Source organism: Oncorhynchus mykiss, chromosome 13 (genome assembly GCF_057628025.1).
Source record: "Oncorhynchus mykiss isolate SJ-2025 chromosome 13, ASM5762802v1, whole genome shotgun sequence".
Taxonomy (NCBI): Eukaryota; Metazoa; Chordata; class Actinopteri; order Salmoniformes; family Salmonidae; genus Oncorhynchus; species Oncorhynchus mykiss.
In genome coordinates, this window is record NC_143034.1 from 36339012 (window position 1) to 36356792 (window position 17781).

Sequence of the window (17781 nt, forward strand, 5' to 3'; positions counted from 1 at the left end):
TCCCCAATGTCATGCTCTAGTACATTTGGTTTGGCACATCTGAGAATGAACCCTGATATTCTAAAAGCAGGGCAACAGTGATGCATTTAAATGTAGGGGTCGCTAAACAAAGGAACGCAACACTTATTTGTCATCACTCATGTTGAAATCAATTGTGCCGAGAGGAGGGAGATAAGGTTTCACGTACTGTTAAAACTAACAGCTCAAAAACCACACGGAATCTGGGAATAATGTGTACATCCCTGATTAGAAGACAATTTGTAGAAAACAGCTACATTTTGAAGTGTTGCATTATGATTCCAGTTCTCTACACATTATGAGCTAAGTATCTCTGTGTCCAAACAGACTAACGAGAACCTACTGTAAATCAAGCAGACAATAACATTATAAACACCAATTTGTTAGGGATGTTGGATCCAACGTGGAGCACGGCATAACTGTCTTTACCAGAGTAATGAATGAAGAAGCACTTTGGTTGTTGTTGCATTTCGTGATGTTTGTCATGTGACTGTCATTCAGAAAATTATTTCCTGGATCAGTAGATGATAGTTGACCATGTGACTAAATAGCTACAGTATTAAAAATGTATATTTATTGAAGAACCGCGTAAATGACAGTATTCATTTGGGTGTTGTCAGTAAAGTTAAGGTGACTCTCGGTTAGAACCATTGGATTTAGCTAACTCTGAAATTATTTAGTATTTCTGTGCCCATGAAAACTGTTTTCCCAGCGTAACATAGGGACACACTAAATGTTACGTAGTTAGAGTGCATTTCAGAGATCTGAATACAAAAAAACTGTCCAACAGCAAGATCCAGTATTTAAGTTGATGTTCATCATATGACAAGCTTAACGTTATGACTATAACTACTGTTCCCTGAAGGAGGGAAAGTAGGTGCAACATATTATTAAATCCACGCCTCACTGGAAGCCCCGCCTTCCACAGGTGATGAGCTTGAGGCTCGGATTTATTCCTTAAATTTAATTCCGCTCTTCACCGACCCAGGAAGTGGCGGGGCCAAACAGGTGTTGTAACTCGTTCATAATTGGCACAAAGATCGGTAGAAATGGTCAGATAAATTGGCACTCCAAATGGAAATGGAAAAAGTTTGCCGATTTTACCGGAAACTTCATGAGCATAACATCAGAATTTATGAAGGCCAGCAGCAGGTCGGTTGGCTATTTTCTTCTGGTTATACTGATCTCTGGCTTCCTCAAGTCATTTGTGTTAATTATTTAATCAAACGCTTGAAGCATCAGTTCAGTTCAAGTTCTGCACATACAGACGATGCAATGACCATCGCACTGCCCATCTGGACAAGAGGAATACCTATGTAAGAATGCTGTTCATTGACTATAGCTCAGCATTCAACCCCCCCCCCCCCCCCCCACACTATTTCCATTGATTGTTAGTACTGTATTGACCTCTCGTCCTCTGTCTCTGTCTTGTGTATTTATCTTCAAAATATTCTTATAGTCCCAATTTAGAATCAAATAGACTTCCCAAAGATAATATGGCATTTACTTTATTTCACCTTTATTTAATCAGATATGTCAACTGAGAACCAATTCACATTTACAATGACAATCTGAATGAAGAAATACTAATATCAATCTATTTAATAATTAACATGTTTGAAATATCACAGTTATATAGTGAACAACATGTAGGGGTTTACACTTGCATTCAATCAATCTTAAATTCACAATCAAAACATAATTTAAAAAAAACTATTTTAATCTGATTTTCGACATGATCATGTCTTGAGCTGAACAAAAAAAGTACCTATTTTTCAGTATGATTCCATTCATACAATATGATTTAATGTAGCATGAACAAAAACACAATTTCTCAATCAAAAACATAAGTCAGAACACAGCCTCACTATTCTCTCGTGTGATTTCAGGTCCTCTTACTGGAAAAATGTATTTTCACAATGAGAGCAGTGTTATGTCTTCTCCTCCTGTGTCTTAGTATGTTGGAAAAGCTTTTCTCCTGTGTGTATTCTCTCGTGCCTTTTCAAGCTCCCTAACCAGGTAAAACTATTTTCACACTGGGAACATTGGTAAGGTTTTTCTCCTGAGTGTATTCTCTCATGCACCTTCAGGCTCCCTTGATGGGTAAAACTCTTTTCACAATTGGAACAGTGGTAAGGCTTTTCTCCTGTGTGTATTCTCTCATGCTCCTTCAGGCTTGCATACCACCTAAGATTCCTTCCACAGTGGGAACAGTGATAAGGCTTCTCTCCAGTGTGTCCCCTCTCATGTGTTTTCAGGCTTCCTAACTGAGTAAAACTCTTTACACAGTGGGAACAGTGGTAAGGCTTCTCTCCAGAGTGTATTCTCATGTATTTTCAGGTTCCCTGACCCAATAAATATCTTTCCACACTGAGAGCAGTGGTAGGTCTTCCTATCTTCTTTGTGTATTTCTTCGTGTTGTTTCAGGTACCGTAACTGGGTAAACCTCTTTCCACACTGGGAACATTGGAAACACTTTTTTCTTGTGTGTCCTCTCATGCTCTTTTAGGTTCCCTAACTTGGTAAAACTCTTTCCACAGTGGGAGCAATCATAAGGGTTTTCTCCTGTATGCGTTCTCTCATATACATTCAGGTTCCTTAATTAACCCCTTAAAACTCTTTCCACACTGGGATCAGTGGTGTCGTCTCGCTGGTTTGGGCCTCTCTGGTTTGGGCCTCTCTGGGTCTGGTTCCCCTGAATGACTATTCCCGCTGTCAGAGTGAGAGTCTGGTCCCTCTCCTACCAAATACAAACAGAGTATTTAGTTAAATACTAAACAGAGAACGGAATTAAACCTCCATAAAATAAAACTGTCTTCCTGTGAGGCTAGATTCCTCAAAAACCTGAAGTCAGTTTTCAGAATTTAATAAAAAACATAATAATAATAATAATGTAGAACATAAAATCTAATCTTTCTCTCATGTTTATAGCAGAGCTCTATAATAGGGAAAGGGGGTAAAATTAGATAATGTCATGTATAGGCTGAGCAGAGCTCTATATTAATAGATAATGTCATGTTTATAGGCTGAACAGAGCATAATAATAGATAATGTCATGTTTTAGGCTGAGCAGAGCTCTAAAATAATAGATCATGTAATGCTTTAGGCTGAGCAGAGCTCTAAAATAATAGATCATGTCATGCTTTAGGCTGAGCAGAGGTCTATAATAATATATATTACTATTTCAGTCAATGTTTTAGGCTGCATTTGATCCAATGTTAACGTTTTGTTGGTGGCCCACTTCATCTCTAAAGTAATAATTACTATCTTTTCTAAATTATAATTATTTAGTTCAGCCTTTCCTTGAAACGGCTATTTTGGCCATGTTTTTTTGTTGACTTACAAACTTTTGCTAATATGATCAGTCTCCCCAAAACACGTGTCCATTTCACGTCAATAACGCTTCTTATTTTATATATTTCCCCAACATTATTTAGAAATCTGCTTTTTGCATGTATACACACTCCATGCAAGGTCTACAATAGACACACGTCAAATGTTTCAATTGTAACTTGTTTGCCACTCTGTGAGACAATTAAGTTGTGATTTTGTGGTGGTGGGGGTGACTCTGATGGTATACACATGTCACAGTTATTAAGCAATACGACCCGAGGAAGTGTGGTATATGGCCAATATAGCATGGTTAAAGACTGTCCTTAAGCACAACACAACGCAGAGTGCCTGGATACAGCCCTTAGCCGTGGTATATTGGCCATATATCACAAACCCGAGGTGGCTTATTGCAACTATGAACTGGTTACCAACGTAATCAGAACAGTAAAAATACATGCTTTGTCATACCCATGGTATACGGCCTCATATACCACGGCTGTCAGCCAATCAGCATTCAGGGCTTTAACCACCCATTTTAAAACGTAGCTTTAACATTATATTATAACATCAATTCCTATAGTACAGAACAACATTTTCAAGTATATAATTTCAGTAGCATGCTGCTTTATAACCACACATTCGTTCAAAAACTTTGGACAGTTAGTGTCCTTTTTAAAGACAGTACTTACTGGTGGTAATCAGATCTCCTTCTCTGTCAATACGACAGTTCTCTCTCCCTCTTTCTCCTCATTCAAAAACTACATCCTCCTCTTCTTTTACTGTAACATCCTCCTCCTCTTTCACTCTGAAACGTCTTTCTTTTCTTCTTTCACTGTAACAGCCTTGACCTCTACTTGTTTTTTTAACTGAGACATCCTCTTCTTTCTTCTCATCTTTCACGACAATGTTCAGCCCCAGAGCTTTTCTTCCGTCCAGCAGACCTTCTTTCTCCGTCCAGCAGACCTCTTCTTTATCAGGAGGAGAGTAGTTTAGTGAACTCATGGTCGGGGATGTTAGCTAGCTAGCTAGTTAGCAGGCTAACTTATCAAGCCAGCTAGTTGACTAACAATGTACATAACATTTAAATGGGGGCAATTAACTAGATGTCAGAAGTATATTTAAAGCACAGATGCAAATATGCACAGAAACAGTCTAAATGTTTTGGCTGTTGGCTACAAAGGTGGCTGACTCGTTGTTGTTGATGTTGCAGTGTTCCGTCCACTAGATTATACATCGCGCTAGCAGCATCGCCTGAAAGACGCACATCGCCGTCTGCTGACTGGAGTGGGTAACGCAGTTAAGATACATTTGTTTATTTTTCATTCCTTTCACTAAATAATAATATTATATTGAGAAGTTCAAATAGAGCAGTGCATATTTTGAGTGAGAATATAAAACATACTGTCCTTCACATCTGTATTTAAGGCAGTTTCATATTCATTCATTTAAAAGAAACCCACTGGTCACACTGGTTGAATTATCTGTCAAACTAGGAATGCTCTGCAGCCTAGTTTAACAGTGATCTATGTTGTATGAAAGCAGCTGGGAGCAAACTGGAGAGTAGCTAGAGGAAAACAAAGCTAACTGCATCCCCAGTCCTTGGTATATCATCAGACTGCAAACAAACCTAACTGCGTCCCCTTTCCCTGATATATCATCAGACTGCATACAAACCTAACTGCATCCCCAGTCCCTGGTATATCACCAGACTGCATACAAACCTAACTGCATGCATAGTCCCTGGTATATCATCAGACTGCTGTGACAACCCTCCCACTCTGTCTGCCGAATTCTTTCTCTTTATTCTTGTTTTCCTTAATAGGATGTCGGTGGGTGGAACCGGGAGGGTAATCAGTGAAATGGGACACACCTGAGCTCGGGTGTGTCCCAGGATAAATGCACCTCTTCCCCATTCATTGAGGAGACTCTCTCCATGCAGACACAGACAGATTTTGGCTGTTTGCGTTGACACCTTTCAACACCCCTCATTATCACATGTATACATGTGACCACTCACTTACACTACTGACTAAACACACACCATTGTTAGTTGTATTTACTTTACTTCAGTTAATAAATATATTTTGTTATTCTTTATCTCCACGTTGTCTCACTTTTTGTCACAGTCTTCGAGCCGGTTCGTGACACTATGGTCAGCGAGCTGGAGCCCAACTATTGGAGACCAATTAGAACCTGATTAACAAAACCCAACTAAAACATGACTGCAGATCAGAAGAGCAGAGACATACAGAATGATGGCAGGGAAAATCCCCAAAATCCCAAATAGATAAGATTCCATGATGGTGAAACTAAGCTTCCTGAAGCATTGACGCTTTATAGCCAACAGTCTCAAAAATAGGTTCATTACTCAAGGCTTTGAGCAACACAGAATTTCGAACAGCCAAATTATTTTAGGTGACATCCCACACCGTAGCACGTAGCAGCATAGCCTTTATGTCATTATTATAGATGACATCCCACACCGTAGCAGCATAGCCTTTATGTCATTATTATAGATGACATCCCACACCGAAGCACATAGCAGCATAGCCTTTATGTCATTATTATAGATGACATCCCACACCGTAGCACGTAGCAGTATAGCTTTTGTGTCATTATTATAGATGACATCCCACACCACAGCACATAGCAGCATAGCTTTTATGTCATTTACTAAACCACTGGCCGTGTTCGAGAGCATCAAATCCATGCTGCATTGTGGGTAAATGGTGACTGGCTGACTGATTTATAAATAATAATGAGTAGTTATTTATGATGTATAGTGATTTTTTGTTCAGTCAGTCGCCTGCGGTGTCGAACAAGCCCAATACCAAACCAATCAGGTGGTTGTTCAACCAAATTAAGCTTCAGATGTCTTTGATCATGTGCTGCTGATAAAGTGATACAGGCATCAGCACACTGCTTAGAAGTTTACTGCTTAGCGATTTGGACGCATGCCTCGTAGCTCTGGCATCAAACGTAACATCCCTACCGAAAAGTTGACAAAACAAAAAGGATCAAGCAGGTATGATTTTCAAAACTCATGCTTCCTACACTTCAACTTGTCTGAAAATTAAATATACATTTTACTCAACTGCATTACCCACTCCTGTCAGCAGATGGCGAAGTGAGACAATGCTGCTGGTGTGACGTATAATCTAGTGGACGGAACGCTTCTTTCAACAGCAGCAACAGTTAGTCAGGCACCTCGGTAGCTTGCTAGACAAAATAGACAAACCAATAAAGCTCTTTAGATGCTTTCGTGTATATTAGCCACTGTGTTTTAAACCCACTTCTGTCGTCTACTTAGTTATCCGATTTAATTTCATATTTACGGTTTTGTAAATTCAGCTAGCGGGCTGGTTAAATTAGCATTAGCCTAGCTAACATCCCCGACCATGCGGTCACTAAGCTACTCTCCTTCTAAAGAGGAGGAAGATATCACAGTAAAACAAGAAGTAGAGGGTGAGGCCGTCACTGTGAAAGAAGAGGAAGACTTGTTCAGCGTGAAAGAGGAGGAGGATGTTACAGTAAAAGAAGAGGAGGATGCAGTTTATAGCGTGAAAGAGGAGGAGGAGATGACTGTTACATCGAAAAAGGAGGAGGAAGAAGAGGTGGAAACTGGATATCTGGACCCGGTTTCCCAAACGCATCTTAAAACCTGTTATGGCAAGGCGTTCCCCTAGGGGAACTCCCCTCCCCATTCAGCTGAAAAGGTGGCGCGGGGAATTCAAAAATATTATTTAGAAATATTTATCTTTCACACATTAACAAGTCCAATACAGCGAATGAAAGATAAACATCTTGTTAATCTACCCATCATGTCCGATTTTTTAAATGTTTTACAGCGAAAACACAACATATATTTATGTTAGACCACCACCAAATAAATAAAAAACACAGCCATTTTTCCCAGCCAAAGATAGTCACAAAAGCAGAATTAGAGATAAAATGAATCACTAACCTTTTGATAATCTTCATCAGATGACACTCATATGACATGTTACACAATACATTTTTGTTTTGTTCGATAATATGCAAATTTATATCCACAAATCTCGTTGGAGTTGGAGACTTTTATCTCCCTCACCAACTTCAAACATCTGCTATCTGAGCAGCTAACTGATCTCTGCAGCTGTACATAGTCTATCGGTAAATAGCCCACCCAATTTACCTACCTCATCCCCATACTGTGTATATTTATTTACTTTTCTGCTCTTTTGCACAGCAGTATCTCTACCTGTACATGACCATCTGATCATTTATCACTCCAGTGTTAATCTGCAAAATTGTAATTATTCGCCTACCTCCTCATGCCTTTTGCACACAATGTATATAGACCCTCTTTTTTATATTTTTTTATACTGTGTTATTGACTTGTTAATTGTTTACTCCATGTGTAACTCTGTCTGTTCACACTCTGTTCACACTGCTATGCTTTATCTTGGCCAGGTCGCAGTTGTAAATGAGAACTTGTTCTCAACTAGCCTACCTGGTTAAATAAAGGTGAAATAAAAAAATAAAAAAAATAAATTAAGTTTATCAGAGAATCCACACTTTAGAGAAACATTATTGCTGTTCTCAATGTGGGACGAGTTTTGATACATCAAGCCATCTTATTGTATACCAAAGAACACACACAGGAGAGAAACCTTATAGCTGTGATCAATGTGGGAAGAGTTTTACTCACGTAAGCACCCTGATATCACACTGGAGAATACACACAGGAGAGAAATTGTACAGCTGTGATTGAAAACAGCAGAGGTGTATTTGGAGGGCAAGTTGGTCAGGATAATATCTATGAGGGTGCCCATGTTTACAGATTTAGGGCTTTACCTGGTGGGTTCCTTGATAATTTGTGTGAGATTGAGGGCATCTAGCTTGGATTGTAGGATGGCCAGGGTGTTAACCTCACTAGGGTAGGGGGCACTATTTTCACCTCTGGATGAGGTGAACTTGGTAGATTTGGATAGAAAACACAGTTTACAAAACTGTTAAAATAATGTCTGTGAGTATAACAGAACTTATATGAACGGCGAAAACATGAAAAAAATCCATCCAGGAAGTGGGATTATTATATTTTTGTAGTTTTCCATTGACTGCCTATACAGATTCCATTGACTTAGGACTCAAATTGCACTTCCTATGGCATCCACTAGATGTCAGTCTTTAGAAATGGTTTCAGGCTTGTATTCTGAAAACTTAGAGTGTAAGACCACTCTGAATGAGTGGACCATTCAGTGTCCCAGAGATTTTTCATGTGCGAGACCGAGAGAGCGCCTTTCTTGTTTACCTTTTATATTAACGACGTTATTGTCCGGTTTAAATATTATCTATTATTTAGGCTAAAAACAACATGAGGATTGATTATAAACATCGTTTCACATGTTTCTACGAACTTCAATGATACTTTTCTGATTTTTTGTCTGGCTGTTGCGATTGCTTTTGAGCCTGTGGATTACTGGACAAAACACGTGAACCAAACAGAGGTTTTTGGATATAAAGATACTTTATCGAACAAAACTACCATTTATTGAGCAAATGGGAGTCTTGTGAGTGCAACGATATGAAGATCATCAAAGATAAGTGATTAATTGTATTGCTATTTCTCACTTGTGTAACTCCTCTGCTGGGCGCTGATCTCAGATAATTGCATGGTATGCTTTCGCCTTAAGCCTTTTTGAAATCTGACACCGTGGTTGGATTAACAAGAAGTTAATCTTTAAACCGATGTATAACACTTGTATGTTTCATGAATTTTTATAACGAGTATTTCTGTTTTTGAATTTGGCGCACTGCAATTTCACTGGATGTTGGCTATGTGGGATGGTAGCGTCCCACACCCCCTAGAGAGGTTAAGCATATCCCAGTTTCGGTCACCAAACAGAAAAAACTCTGAAGATAGATGGGGGGCAATAAATTCACATATGGTGTCCAGGGCACAGCTGGGAGCTGAGGGGGGTCTGTAACAGACGGCAACAGTGAGAGACTTATTTATGGAGAGATTCATTTTTTTAATTAGAAGCTCGAACTGTTTGGGCATGGACCTGGAAAGTATGATACAACTTTGCAGGCCATCTCCGCAGTAGATTGCAACTCCTCCCCCTTTGGCAGTTCTATCTTGACGGAAAATGTTGTAGATGGGGATGGAAATTTCAGAATTTTTGGTGGCCTTCCAAAGCCAGGATTCAGACACAGCAAGGACATCAAGGTTGGCGGAGTGTGCTAAAGCAGTGAGTAAAACAAACTTAGGGAGGGAGCATCTGATGTTAACATGCATGAAACCAGGGCTTTTATGGTTACAGAAGTCAACAAATGAGAGAGCCTGGGGACACACAGGGCCTGGGTTAACCTCTACATCACCCGAGGAACAGAGGAGTAGGATGAGGGTACGGCTAAAGCCTATCAGAACTGGTCGTCTAGTGCATTGTGAACAGAGAATAAAAGGAGCAGATTTCTGGGCGTGGTAGGATAGATTCAAGGCATAATGTACAGAGAGGGATATGGTAGGGTGCCGGTACAGTACAGGTAAACCTAGGCATTGAGTGACGATAAGAGGTTGCATCTACTGGAGGCACCAGTTATGCTAGGTGAGGTCACCGCATGTGTGGGAGGTGGGACAAAAGAGTTCTCTGAGGCATGTTGAGTGGGACTAGGGGCTACGCAGTAAAACAAAACAATGATAACTACCCTAAACAACAGTACACAACGCATATTGATTGATATTGATATTAGAGAGACATAAAACGAGGCATAAAGATATCACGTGTTGATTGGGAGAGCTAGCTAAGACAACGGGTAAGACAACAGTTAATCAGCTAAGACAACAACAACAACAGGTAAAATGGCGATGAATGGGCAGAGAGGGTCAGTTATCTACATACAGGGCCTGAGTTCGAGGCAGGGGCCGACAGTTAAACAAAATGGAGTACTGTGATTAATGAACAGTCTAGCAGGCATCAGCTATGTAGCCAAGTGATCTTAAGGGCCAGTGAACAGCAATATATGAACCAGGGAAGCCGTTCGGTAGTCATTACTACGCTAGCAGGTAGATGCACCTGGATTGAGGCTAACTGGTGCTAGCTTCGGGACAAGGGCGTCACCGACGTCTGGCAAAGGCCGGTTGAGGGCACATCGGAAGGAATTGTGTCGGCTGACCAGTCGTGATGGATCGGCGGGGCTCAGTGTCAACAAAGGGTCCAGGCCAATTGGCAAGAGGTATTGTAGCTGGAGTAATTTTGTTTGCTAGCCGGGAGATGCACCTGGCTCGAGGCTAACTGGTGCTAGCTTCAGGACAAGGGCGTTAGCCACTATAGCAAATGCATATATAGCAAATGAAACTGTAACGGCCTCACCCTCTACTTCTTGTTTTACTGTGATATCCTCATTTTCTTTAGCAGAAGGAGAGTAGCTTAGTGACCGCATGGTCGGGGATGTTAGCTAGGCTAATGCTAACTTAACCAGACCGCTAGCTGAATAATAACAACAACACCGTAAATATGAAATTAAATCGGATAACTAACCAAGATGACAGAAGTGGGTTTAAAACACAGTGGCTAATATACACTAAAGCGTCTAAAGAGCTATACTGGTTCGGCTATTTTGTCTAGCAAGCTACCGAGGTGACTGACTAACTATTGTTGCTGTTGAAAGAAGATTTCCGTCCACTAGATTATAGGTCACACTAGCAGCATAACCTTAAATTCCCACACCGCCATCTGCTGACTGGAGTGGGTAACGCAGTTGAGTAAAATGTATATTTTATTATCAAACAAAAAGTTAAAGGGTAGGAATCAGGGACGTCGCTAGAACTAAAATATTAATAAGCTCCCCCTAAATAAATCAATATCAGTCAATATATTTTTTCTGTGATTTCTTTTTTTCGTCAACTGCATCGCATCTTAAACGTTCTACCGGTTCGGCACTAGGACCGGTAGAACACTACTGCACCAGAGACTGTTAGACTTTCATCAGCAAAGATGGGGCACAGAAATACTAGGAGAGAGGGGTACCCCTACACAGAAATGGACAGAAATGTAAAGGATTATAACGTCAGTAAAAAACATGTACAGTTGACAGGAATGTTAGTTAATGTAGAGACAAACGATGATGCATTTTCTTTTTATCATAGTTCATTTGCGAAAATCGTGATTTAGCAGTTAGCTTCACGTTAAGCTGGCTAACTTTATGGGTGTTGTGACATTAGTATGAAATTGTAATTCTGGTTGTTTTAGTGACTCCTGAAACAACCAGCAAACCAGGTGGTCGTTTTGTGAAACAGTGGATGTATAGAATCTAGCTGAAGAATTTACTGCAAATTGAATGCAACATTTTGTAAGCTTTCCTTGCTGATATTTGCCATTGCAGATAGAGGAGGGGATCTAGCTATTGCCGTGGAAATATTTTTTGTAAATAAAAATATTTATTTTCAAAACAGCCTGAATGACATTAATGAAGCCTATGGATTGAGTAGAATATAATATAATGTTGTACCAAGGATACAAGTCATATATACATGTAGTTATTACCATGCATGAGATCCCCACATTGTAGCCTGTACATTTAATGTATTCACTGATCATGTACTCTACCTTGGCAAATAAAGGTGCAGTTTAGGTATGAATGTCTTTGAGATTATTTTTCAGTCATATCCAGTACCAGGAGTATCAAATTCCAGTCTTTGAATGATGCTGTGTCTGCATGTATGTATTACAATTATACACTTCAACAGTGTTTACCAATCTTGGTCCTGGGACATCAATGGTTACACATTGTAGCTAATAGACTAGAAACAGGATTTAACTCATATATACAGAAATATAATGTTAAAAAACACTACACTACACTTCCTGTGCATCATGTAAATACTCTAACACCGGTTCATCTCAATATCTAATGCCCTTCACCTGCATTGATCTGGTAAACACAGGATAGGAGGAGTATTTCATCACATTACATTGACCAAGTGACCTCTCACCTCTGATCATGCTGTGTCCTCTATGTAGCCAGTTCAGATGCAGGAGGGGTTCACCGACACAGCTGATGTAACCTAGAGGATTTAGGGAGAAGGGGAGAGAGGGATGAAGTGAAGGAGAGAGACTGTTATTGAGAAAATAAGGTAGTTAAAGCGACAGTGTTGTGGGGTTTTGAGTTTTTACTAATCCTGTTACCATAGCATAACATGTTTTGTGTGCATTTAATTACTGGATGTTGTCCCTTGAGGGACGGGTGTGTATAACATAGTGTGACAGCTGCACGAAAGAAGAGATTAGGCAGGATGTGGGAACTGCGTGTCACAAGACCACAGTTGGAAATAGATTGTGCTGAAACTACAGAAAAACAAGAACTAAGTAACTGTTGCAACTAGGGCACGGGGCACAGACAGTGTCAACACATCACAACAAGATAACAAACAGAAGATGGATCACAGGGAGCGACACGAGACAGGGACCTGTCTGTGTGCCTACGATAGGCTGAGTAAGTTTAAACCACGCTCAGCCTCTACTCTGACAGGCCAGCTCAGAAGCGGGAACTAACACTGTCAGAGTATTTAAGAAGACACTGTTGGGGTGTTGGCCAGTTCCCTGTTCTCCCCTGTGTGGTATTACAGTGAGCCCCTATATACGAAAGTTGCATTTGCCATTTATTGCTTAGCTAATAAAAGTACATAGAGTAAAATCAGTGACTCAGTGTTATAACTTGTTCTGATACCAGATTCGAATTTACGCAACCCTAACAGTGTTCAACAGGAATCTGTGTGTGGCCTCACCTGGTGTCCACCACACTACGTGGCTGCAGAGTACTTTATGCTGAAAAACATGAATGGGCAAACAATATAGCGTAGTTATAGAAATAATGAAGTGTCTTACTATTCTCCATGGTTGGCCCTCTTGCCTATTCTTTGAAGGTGGAAGGAGCCACAGTTATACACCTGAACCTGCTTACTGCATAACACCATCCATCAATCAGATTGATGCATGAGTGTGTAGGTGTGGGTTATAGAGTGTCTAATTGTTCTACATTTTTTCAATATGGGTGATTTAAAATAGCCTGTTTTGTTTTAAAACAGACACCACACCCTTACCTAAACATTAATTTCACATGAGAAGTAGAAATCAAAGCGAGAGAAACTGTGAATTTAATATCTGCAGTTGATATAGCTAAGTAAATGGAAGAATACTCTTATTGCAATGTGAATGGCTCTTAAAATAGCCTTTGGTTGTGCATAGTGTAGTCTATGGTGTTGCCAGGGAACAGCACCCTCTTTGAAGAAGTAGGAGGTGAAGATATCCTGCGCAGTGATTGCCTCTCTTGCTGCATTGTTGAACCCCATCCTTGAAACATCCTGCAGAGCAGCAGACTCCTCCTCTGGCACACGGCGGCGAGCTGCAGATCCCCTCCTGGTCCTCGTGTCCATCCTCATGAAGTTACGCAGGACACGGGTAGCCTTCACACACCTGAATCCCTCCAGGAGGCAGTCCCAGATGACCCTGGTCACCCAGCCTTGCAGTGCCCTACACAGGAACTGTAGGAAATCGATTTGAAGGTATCTGTAGGAATATGGAAGACAATGTAAATATTAGACTGTTACATCACCAGGTCATTGTGGATTACTAAAGTATAATGTTCCTGATAACAAATTATGATAACATTGGATTGATAGATGCATGGACACACAAATGTGGATCATATCAAGGATAGCATCACAAATGAATACATAAATACTACTTGAAGCTTAATGATGAGTTGATCATTTGAATCAGCTGTGCAGTGCTGAGGAAAAAACAACAATGTGCCCCTCTTGGAGTCCCCAGGACTGAGAACCACTGCTCTTCATTGGGACCTCTTCATATGTAGACTGGCTTTCATAGAGCTTTTTATCCGAGGACAGAAAACCTCACAAGAAACACACTTCATTATAGTCAAATTACACCACACTGAATATTATGTTACTATTAGCTCCATCCTCACATCTAGGGACAGGAACAACACAAAAGTACCTGCCCTTTCCAGAATAGCCTGCTCTCGCACTGACAGTTGGTGCTGCTATCCTTTCACCCTTCTCCATGGCTGTTAGCTAGCTACCTACAAATGCATTTGGAGTTTGTTTTTAACAGTGATAAATAGATAGCTAGCTAATATGAAGTTAGGTAGTTGCTGATATTTAATTTACTTAGCTAGCTATCTATCTATACAGTATTTGAAGTTGGCTAGATAGCTCATTTAGCAGCTCATTTGAGTTAGCCTGCACTGTAACTAGTTAGTTAATAATACATCGTTTTTTTTTACATTTTAAAAATCTATTTACTTACTTACTTGAATAGGTTCTCCCAGCCATGTGGACAACTGGAAACAGGGCAGCAAAGTTCATCACCAGAGGGTGTTACAGGATATTACTATTGAACTATGAACCCATTTTATAACCAGACCTTCATACAAACTTGCTCTGCTGAATTCTTGACGGAGTCACAACGGGCGGCCTAAAGTCCATCTGCTGACTGGACGCAGTTCAATAAAATGTATATTTTATTTTCAGTCAAAAAGTTAAAGGGTAGGAAGCATGAGTTTTTACTCACCAGTGTAACAACACAGTGTGGTTAAAGACTTAGTAACTGAGTTGCATCCATGATCTGGTTACCTACGAGTACAAACAATTATGTTTTTGTTTTAAATTTACAAAATTAAAATGACTAATTTACATTTTAAATGTTTTCTTTACTCAAGTATTACAATTGTTTTTTAGGGGTGTAGGGTGGAAGCTGTCTCCGCTTAACAGGGAATTCCTCTCCGTCTGCTTCCTGTATAGGTCTGTGCTAAAGCCACCCCCTCCCTCTTAATCGAAATGTCCAGATAACTTGTTTCATACACATCCAAGGTGAGGGTGAATTTCAGATGTTCACTGCTTGTATTGATGGAGTGGAATCGATGAAGTTCCTCTGTTGTCCCCTGGAATAGAAGGAACATGTCATCAATGAAGCCATTTACAGAGCCTGATGAGGTGCTTTAATGGATTGTTATGGCTGTCAATCACATTCTTCTCTAACAACCCCACATACAGATTGGCATAATTAGATGCTATTTGTTAAACTACAATGACCATAATGCACTGCCTGCCTACTTGTCTTGTCTGTTTATTTTACACCTGCTATGTAAAAGAGACAGCATTGACCATCATGCATTCTTCTATCTGGGATTCTTGGGACATCCCTACCCTAAACCCTAACCTTAACCCCTACCTTAACCATTTTAAATGTCAACTTCAATGAGCTAGGGACGTCCCAAAGATGTATCTCTACCTGAAAATACATTATCTAAGTGATTGATAGTTGGTATTCAGCAGTCATAAAGCCTTATTTACTTTATTGAACTACTAAAATAGTGATTTTGTCAGACAGCAGCTTTACACTTTATTGACTGACTGATCCATTCATCCTTCCATCCCTCCTCAGCCTTCCTCTCCTCTGAAGACCCAGTTCGCATATGGAACGTAACTGCGCCTATACTGTACTTAGCTACAAAAATAACAAACGTGTGTTTTCCGAGCCAATTCTGACACCATGTTTCAGTATGATATTGTAATGAAACAGCAGGGAGCAGGTCTCGTGCCCTCGACTTTCGAGCCCGAGGTCCGGCGCCCTATAGACTGTGCCGCAAAAGCATGCTCGAGCGGCAGGGTCGATTTACGCGTTTTTAAACCCAGGGTCATTACAATATGTTGGATAAAGGAATAAAGACAGACACCAATGTCAAGTTCAATAGCCTTGTTTGTGCATTGTACAAATCCCTACACGTGGAGTTCAGGGAACAGTCCGGTTAGTCGAATACCTATCAACTAGACTCCGTAACAGAAACCCACATGAAAAACTGAGATTCGGCAAATAACATATAAAGAGGCTTATTTGACACCAAATCAACAACAGAAGTTACTAAAACATAAATTGCTAATGTTTGATGTAAAAGGTGGATTTTATGATGTAATGTCAACTTTATACTTTTCTATCCAGGGACAATTCTATTTTCAACCCACAGCAATTCTCCATAAATCTACTGTGGATTACCCAGAATCCCAAAATAAATTAATACATATGTGATTCAAAAATTCAAAAACATACATTTTTGTGCTTATAGGGAACCAGATCTTCAATGCAACTAAGTTACTAAGTCTTTAACCACACTGTGTTGTTACACTGGTGAGTAAAAACTCAGGCGTCCTACACTTTAACTTCTTGTCTGAAAACAAAATAAACATTTTACTAAACTGCGTTACCCACTCCAGTCAGCAGAGGGCTGTCTGGAAATTTAAGGTTATGCTGCTGGTGTGACGTATAATCTAGTGGACGGAACGCTTCTTTCAGCAGCACAACAGTTTGTCAGACACCTCGGTAGCTTGCTAGACAAAATAGCCGAACCAATAAAGCTCTTTAGACGCTTTAGTGTATATTAGCCACTGTGTTTTAAACCCACTTCTGTCGTCTACTTAGTTATCCGATTTAATTTAATATTTACGGTGTTGTTGTTATTTTTCAGCTATCAGTCAGCTAGCGGTCTGGTTAAGTTAGCATTAGCCTAGCTAACATCCCCGACCATGCGGTCACTAAGCTACTCTCCTCCTTCTAATGAAGAGGAGGACGATATCACAGTAAAACAAGAAGTAGAGGGTGAGGCCGTTACTGTTAAAGAAGAGGAAGAGGCATTCAGAGTGAAAGAGGAGGAGGATGTTACAGTAAAAGAAGATGAGGATGCAGTTTATAGAGTGAAAGGGGAGGAGGGGGAGATGACTGTTACATCGAAAAAGGAGGAGGAAGAAGAGGAGGAAACTGGATATCTGGGCCCGGTTTCCCAAACGCATCTTAAGGCATCCAATGGTTCTAACGATGAATTTAGCCATAAGATGGTTTTGAGAAACTGTTCCCTGATTAACACTAGTAAGTACTGTCTTAAAAACAGAGCCACAAACTCTGCAGTTGTTGGACTGATGTTTGGTGTTAAAGTGGAAATCTGCAATTGCTACATCCATATTGTGACTTTTAAATGATTTATATATTTATAGCCATTGATTCTTAAACTCTTAAACTCTGTTTAGAAACAATGTAAATCGACACAGCCTCAACATGGTTAAAACTATAATGTTGATATCATGGATGGTCAGTCCTTGCATCCATAGGTCTATCTGTCTGTAGTTACATTTCTCCAACCCCATAATCATTTTATTACCAAAACAGCGGTGGAATGACAGATTTGTTATTGTTTGAACTGCAGATTGCTGGGTTGTGTGGGTTTTTTAAACAGCAACAAAATGGTTGCCCAGAGACTTGGTTTGGTAAACAGCTGAGGGATGGGGGCTGGAGAAATGTAACCACTCTCAAATTCATAGAGAAAGCTATTGTAGCAACCGTAACCCAACACCTCGCGACCTCGTCAAGAAGTTCA

The 17781-nt window shown here is 40.1% G+C and overlaps 1 protein-coding gene across 3 annotated transcripts; it reads right to left on the reverse strand.

Annotated features, from left to right (window-relative positions):
- Positions 1–1512: 1512 nt before the first annotated feature.
- Positions 1513–15261, reverse strand: LOC118947147 (uncharacterized). Of its 3 annotated transcripts, XR_016485857.1 has the most exons (5): positions 15082–15261; positions 13121–14989; positions 12329–12400; positions 4041–4319; positions 1513–2758 (listed from the first exon to the last, which is right to left on the reverse strand). XR_016485857.1 is itself a non-coding variant. In XM_090196123.1 (4 exons), exons 1-3 carry the CDS (start codon positions 13772–13774, stop codon positions 4099–4101), a joined length of 456 nt encoding a protein of 151 aa, XP_090052249.1. In that variant the 5' UTR covers positions 13775–13944; the 3' UTR covers positions 1513–2758; positions 4041–4098. The 3 variants fall into 3 exon arrangements, 1 of the variants encoding a protein (XP_090052249.1); XM_090196123.1 differs by lacking the exon at positions 15082–15261 and having other exon boundaries at positions 13612–13944; XR_016485858.1 differs by lacking the exons at positions 12329–12400; positions 13121–14989; positions 15082–15261 and adding an exon at positions 6447–11898.
- Between the last annotated feature and the right edge of the window lie 2520 nt (positions 15262–17781).

Excerpts from the sequence above, each read along its gene's own strand:
- LOC118947147 (XM_090196123.1), bottom strand. The coding sequence starts at position 13,774 with ATGAGGATGGACACGAGGACCAGGAGGGGATCTGCAGCTCGCCGCCGT. Across the intron at positions 12,401-13,611 it reads CTCCTACTTCTTCAAAGAGG|GTTACATCAGCTGTGTCGGT; the intron begins GTGCTGTTCCCT and ends TAAATCCTCTAG. Across the intron at positions 4,320-12,328 it reads AGGACACAGCATGATCAGAG|AAGAGGTCTGCTGGACGGAG; the intron begins GTGAGAGGTCAC and ends CTCCTGATAAAG.